The sequence below is a fragment of the Euphorbia lathyris genome, chromosome 2 (genome assembly GCF_963576675.1).
Source record: "Euphorbia lathyris chromosome 2, ddEupLath1.1, whole genome shotgun sequence".
In the NCBI taxonomy this organism is placed as follows: Eukaryota; Viridiplantae; Streptophyta; class Magnoliopsida; order Malpighiales; family Euphorbiaceae; genus Euphorbia; species Euphorbia lathyris.
In genome coordinates, this window is record NC_088911.1 from 25,859,214 (window position 1) to 25,865,844 (window position 6,631).

General features: G+C 29.3%; 1 protein-coding gene across 1 annotated transcript; it reads right to left on the reverse strand.

Annotated features, from left to right (window-relative positions):
- Positions 1-3,191: 3,191 nt before the first annotated feature.
- LOC136217440 (ras-related protein RABA3) lies at positions 3,192-5,486 on the reverse strand. Its single transcript, XM_066004035.1, has 2 exons — positions 5,087-5,486; positions 3,192-3,740 (listed from the first exon to the last, which is right to left on the reverse strand). Exons 1-2 carry the CDS (start codon positions 5,326-5,328, stop codon positions 3,287-3,289), a joined length of 696 nt encoding a protein of 231 aa, XP_065860107.1. The 5' UTR covers positions 5,329-5,486; the 3' UTR covers positions 3,192-3,286.
- Positions 5,487-6,631: the final 1,145 nt, after the last annotated feature.

The window sequence follows — 6,631 nt, forward strand, 5'->3', positions numbered from 1 at the left end:
TTTATCGATAAATGAATAATTTATTCATTTATCGATAAATAAATAATCTCGCTTGATGAATATTTTTTTTCGGTCTCAAGGATATGCATTTATCGAGATTTTACTGTAACTTATTTAATAATAAATAAATAAATATAAAAAATACAAATCCAATTAATCCTGATTAAGCTGATTAATCACCGATTAATCAGTAAGTGCCCTCTCCGCCCGACTAGCGCCTAGCGTCTTTTACAACCTTGTGGGAAAGTCACACAAAATCAGTCTAGATATGGGTTAAATATGTAAATGGGCCTCCCATTTGACCCATTTTTATAATTAACCCTTTAATAAAACTTAATTGATTATTAATAATGGTTTGTATAAAATAACAAATAAGTACATTAGTATTTTATGACTATTTTTTTTTTAGCAATTCATATTCTTAATTACCTTTTAAAAAAGGTCACATATACATGTTATAACTTAGATCTTTATTAATATATCCAAATATATTTAAACAATGAAAATGATTTTTAGACTTTAAGATATACATTAGCGTCATATACTTATCATCAAACTAGTAGTAATGTCATTACGAACTTTTGTCATTTAACTAGCACTTATACGTTGAACTTCTTATCTATACTACACTCAATGTATGAAAATACTTCTAGAGGAATAAAAGTGAGTTTTTATTTATGATCCTAAATGTTGGATCAAGAAATTTGCTTAAACTTCTGTAGTTATCCAGTACAATTGTGGCACAAAGTTTTCTATTTTGATATTGCAACGAGTTTTTGCGCATTTTTCTAATATTTTTTTTATCATGCATTCAAAATATTAAATGCCCTTTCAATACAACTCCTTAAATAAGAATGACCACGACTGAAATTTTCGTGGTACCACGAAATTCCGATTAATGATACCTTATCGTGTGGTATGGTGTCAAATATCACTTAACTTCAGGTTTCCCTATATCTACTAAGTAATATTTATTTAAACATGTAAATATAAACTCACGTCACTAATATATAATAAGTGTTAAAATAAAATGAATAAGTTTAATGAATATAACTAATTATCAGCAAAAGGATTAAAAAAATTTAGATTTGAATTGCTAATTTTATCTTAGATATTATATAATATATATTTTAATATATAATTAATTTATAGTTTAACAATTTACTAAAATAAAAATCTCATATTTTTATATTCTTCTCAAAGTTTTCAATACTACTCATTAGTTTAATTATTAATTTCAATCTTTATAATTTTAATAGAAATATAATTTTCAAAAACATAATAGTAAATTTAGATTTATTAATTGGCATTTATCACTAAAATATAGCTAGATGAACTTACTTTTTTTTTTTATATAAACTTGTTTATCATGCTATTAGTTTACTTTTAGTAAATAAACAAACAATATTTATTTACGTAAAGAGTAGTAATTAGGGATAAAAAAAATCATTTAAAATAAATGTTGCAATAACCTATTTAGTTTTTTCAAAATTAGAGGTTTGGACCTATCAATTTCTTTCAAACATCTTTTTACCAAACACCACTATTATTAGAGGGTTATTAAGTGGTCAAAACCTCTAATTTTACCTCAAACATCTCTTCGTGAAACAGGTCATTTTGTACTCCTCTTTCTAGAATCTGAAGATTTCTTTGTCTTAGTTATTAATTAGTTAGACGTTATTTCTGTTTATAAAAATACATTTTCTTCCCTGATGTTATAACATCCTGGTCAAATACCATGTAGATATTGTTCGTTTTGGCTCAAATCCAATACATTGGCCCTTATGGCTTTAAAACGTGGCTGCATGTATTTGATTCTCATCTTAGTAGCAGTGGCGAATCCAGGATTTGAGGGAGCGGGGGAAAAATTCTACGTAAAAAAATTTTAGACAAAAAATGTAAAATTGTTCAATTTTTTATGATAAAAAATGCAAAATTGTTCAATTTTTGGTGACGAAAAATGCAAAATCGTTCAATTGTCATGCATTATTTTCATGATTTTTTTTTGATAAAAAACGTAAATTATAATGTTTCCGACTCGTAAACATCCATTTCCGGGATTCTCGGGTTATTACGCATCAAATATCCCTAACGTTTTGGGCCAGGTGCAATTTTACCCCTATCATCTAAAATTGTGCAATTTTACCCCTAATGTTTGTAGCCAAGAGCAATTTTATCCCTAACATTGATAAATTAGATCAATTTCAGACATTATTATAAAATAGAGTCATTTTTTTCTTTATTTTGCACCAATTGCATATCAATTTTGTAATTTTGCACCAATTTTATCTCTAACGTTGATAAATTGGATCAATTTCAGACACTATTATTCATGACCGAGTCAAATTGACCCAATTTATCAACGTTAGGGGTAAAATTGCTTTTGGCTTCCAACATTAGGGATAGAATTGTACGATTTTAGACGTTATGGATAAAAGTGCTCCTGACCCAAAACATTAGGGGTATTTTGACACTTTAACCTTTATTATTTTTAGACTTAAATTTTTTTTTTTAATGGGATGAGAGGGGGGGGGGCTTTGACCCCCCTACATCCGCCTCTGCTTACTAGTATGCTACAGTCACTCTCTCTCCATTTCTGATGTGAGATTCAGTTCATTCCTGCTCTATCATCATCCCTTAGGGCCACTCCTTGCTCAGGTCTTCTACCTCGGCACCACCCACTCAAGGTCGGGAATCAACAAGAAAGATTTCCCCATCCATATTCAAATCTTACAATGGTATCAAAACAAAACAAAGAGAATACTACTGTTTATTTGAAGCTTTCATATGAACAGATGACGACATGTTCTCATTTGAAGCTTTCATGGAAACAACGGAATGATTAAAAAACGTAAAAAGAAAACCTGGGAAAGAAAGAGAAAAAACATAGAAAAGGAGGAATCATACGTTACGTTCTTCATACATACTTACAAAAAAAAAAAGAATCTATAATTTCTCCTTTCTAACATTATTTTGGTACAAAATAGAATAATGTTAAAAAAAGATCTATAATTTCTATTTTCTAACATTATTTTGTTCTGATTTTATTCAGTTTCACCACTTGATTCTTTACATGACGAGACTCCGACAAATTAATAAGCATAGATGAGCATTAAATTATTAATGTTTTTAATGATATTTATTTTAAAATATTTTATAATTTTAAGTTAATTTGATATTTGACAGTTAATTTCAAGTGGCAAATTTTAAAAATTAGTCATAATAGAAAATACCCAGAAAAAAAATTCAATACAAAATAGCAAAAACAAACGTATAATTGCATGAATTAACAGGAACAAGTAGATAATTTTTTCATCTCGCTAATCTCAAGATCAGAACCAGCAATAACATCAATTTTAGAACCTCTCAACGTGGCAGCATCAGCACCGTTGTTTTTATGATAAGTTGACTCCAAAGACTTCTTAGAAACGACACCGTAAATTTCCTCAAGTAGCCTGAAGAAAGCCCGCTCAACATTATCACCGGTGAGAGCAGAAGTCTCAAAGAAAAAAAGGCCCTGATCATCTGCAAACTCCACAGCGTCTTCAGTTGGAACTGCCCTTTGGTCCGTTAGATCAGCTTTGTTACCTATCAAGGTTATGACTATGGAATTATCAGCGTGGGCCCGGAGTTCTTCTACCCATCTAGCCACATGATCAAAGGTTACTCTTTTTGTGATGTCGTACACCAGCATGGCCCCCAATGCTCCTCTGTAGTACGCACTCGTAACTGCTCGATACCTAAGATTTTTGTTATTTCGTAATCCCGTTCCATACAATTTTACATTTCTAGAAATAATGAATGCTCTATAAATATTTTGCTTGATCTAAATAAATAAATAAAATACATGTTGCAGAAGGATTTTATTTTTGAAGAGTTTTCACGTAATGAAACAATCTTCTTAAAAAATTGTAAATTATTTCGGATAAGGTTTCTATAAAATTGAAAACTATTTTTTAAAATAGAATTAAGGGTCCCCAAGTTGACAAACAGATGGATTTAGGGATTGGAATCTTATGCTGTTAAAAACAGAACTTGTCAACATTTTTTAGAATTTTCTTCAAGAATTTGAGGTTTGATGGACAAAAACTAATTTTTAACATGTCCTTTTGTAAGGATGTATAGATTTAGTGTTTTGTTTTAGGTAAATTATACTTGTTTGTCACTCAATTTTACCCTAAACATGACATAAAACTAAAAATAACTCAATTTTATTTTTACTAACGTTATAGCTCTTTACGAATATCAAAATAGCTATAAATTAAAATTGTTTATAAACCTATTTACTTTTTTTTATCTATAGACATATTTATAAGAAACTACATTTTCTATATTCTCAATAATGGAAAACAAAAAGGTTGAGATTGATTAGAATATCAACTATGTAATTGAGGTTCTACCCAAAGTTAAATCTATGTAATTGAGGTTACATAGAAGTTAAACCAACATAATGTTTTATCCATTTTAATATTATAGTCACTGAACTTCAATTTTTAATGATATGATTATTAAACTTTACACTTTTTAACACATGTGACCACTCAACGGTTCAAAAAGACTGTTGACGGTCTCAAAATAAAAAACTCGAAAAGTTAATAATATTTTAAAAAACTTTAATTCTTGAAAATTTTCGTTTTGTTTAAAGAGAATGGTGATTTTAGAAAATAAAAAATATAGTTTCATAGTAAATATTGTTATGAACACTTTTAATTTTTTAATATTTTTATTTCGATGTCGTTAACTGTCACTTTGAGAAGGTAGTTAAAGTTGAATGGTTACCGAAAGTAAAAAGTGTAAAATTCAGTGACCGTATTGTTAAAAATTGAAGTTCAATGACTACAGTATTACAGTGTTACATCGATTAAATTCCAGTGGCCATAGGTGTAATTTACCCAATGTTCTAGTTGATAGAAATTTTTTTGTATGATTAACTTAAGCACTAAATAAAATATTTCTACTGAAAATCTGAAATGAATTTGGCAAAGCACAACATTAAAGAAGAAATAATTAAGTGGTGCTAAACAACTAGTAAGCTAAATGATGAATCCTAATCCACAATTAAGGGAAAAAAGAAAGAAGTAATTACCTTTCCTGGCCAGCAGTATCCCAGATCTGAGCTTTAATAACTTTAGCTTTGATGTTGATAGTCCTAGTCTGAAACTCAACTCCGATGGTGGATTTCGAATCGAAGCAGAACTCGTTCTTAGTAAACCGAGACAACAACTGAGTCTTACCCACGGCGGAATCGCCGATCACCACTACCTTGAACACATAGTCTATTTTATCTTCACGTTTCTCAGATTCATCACCGTTCATTTCTCGATTCATTGAGTTTCCGCTCCGCACTTACCTTCTCCGGTGGAATTTGAATTCCACAACCGCCGTTCTTCTCTTAAATTGGAGCTTTTAGGTTAAAATGGTAAGTACTAAGTAGGAGGAGGAGCAAGTAAAGGACAGAGAAATTATGAAAAAGACGAATACACGATTTATATAGTGATATCTTAAAACCTCGCTTTTACTGTTTCACAGGAAATAAAATTAAAAGTCTGAATTTTGGTCCTGTCTTTGTCTTTCTTTAATTTTATTTTATTGCACTCTGCCTTTATTTTATTTAATTTAATGTCGACAAATGATAATATCTGGATCTTAAAGAGATAATCCCGATAATATTAAATTAAAACTATAGCATAATTGATAATAATTATAATAAGTGTGGCCATTGTGTTTTTAATTGGGTGATGAGATTTGAGAGAACAATTAATTTGGGTTTTGCGGGCCACTTAAATGGCTGTTTCCAGGCATATCCCAGTAATTGAGGTATACCCTCTACTTATTTGATTGAAATTAATTGAAACATTATTATGAAATCCCACTTAATCAAATCATTATTATTTTAACGTTAGGATTAAATTAATATTTTCCTAAAAATATTAAGATTTTTTTTGATACCTCATCAAAAAAAAAAAAAATAAGGTACCTACAATGTCATGGTTCAGGGGCGGAACTAGGGGGTTGGCCGGGGCTCGAGCCCCGGCTGGCCGGCCGAGAATTGAGAAAAAAAAAATTTAGTAACGGTGTCTCGTAATATTTTGGAAAGAATTATATTGACTCTATGTAGTATTATTTCAATATATAAAAGTAGATGAGATGGTTAACTATGCTAGCTTTTGTTTAAGAGGTCCTGTGTTCAATTCCCTTCAGTTTCATTTTTTTTTTTAAAAATTTATTTATTTTAATTTTATTTTTCAATAATTATAAAAACATGTTACCATTATTAATTTAAATGAACTCTTTATTTTTATTTTTATTTTCATAACACTTTTGAATTCATTTTTAATATGTCTTTACAAAAAAAAAATAATAAACATATTTAATATTCATTTTTATTATGTTATTACCATTAAAAAAAAGTAAACATGTTTAATTTTCTATTAATTCAATGCTAGTTTCTAAAAAAAATGATAACATTTTTACAGTTTTAATGCGTTGGAGGCTAAAAAAATTTTACCGAGCCCTAACGGGCTGGACTTTGAAAATTTACCGTCAATTGCACAGTTAATTTTGATTTTTTTTTACTGATATGTTTGAGCCGCGGGTCATCCGGATTCCGCCACTGTCATGGTTACAATGT

What these genes read in the sequence shown, in the direction of transcription:
- LOC136217440 (XM_066004035.1), bottom strand. Translation starts at nt 5,328, where the DNA reads ATGAATCGAGAAATGAACGGTGATGAATCTGAGAAACGTGAAGATAAA. An exon ending in GATACTGCTGGCCAGGAAAG is followed by an intron (nt 3,741 to 5,086) that starts GTAATTACTTCT and finishes CAAAAATCTTAG; the next exon opens with GTATCGAGCAGTTACGAGTG.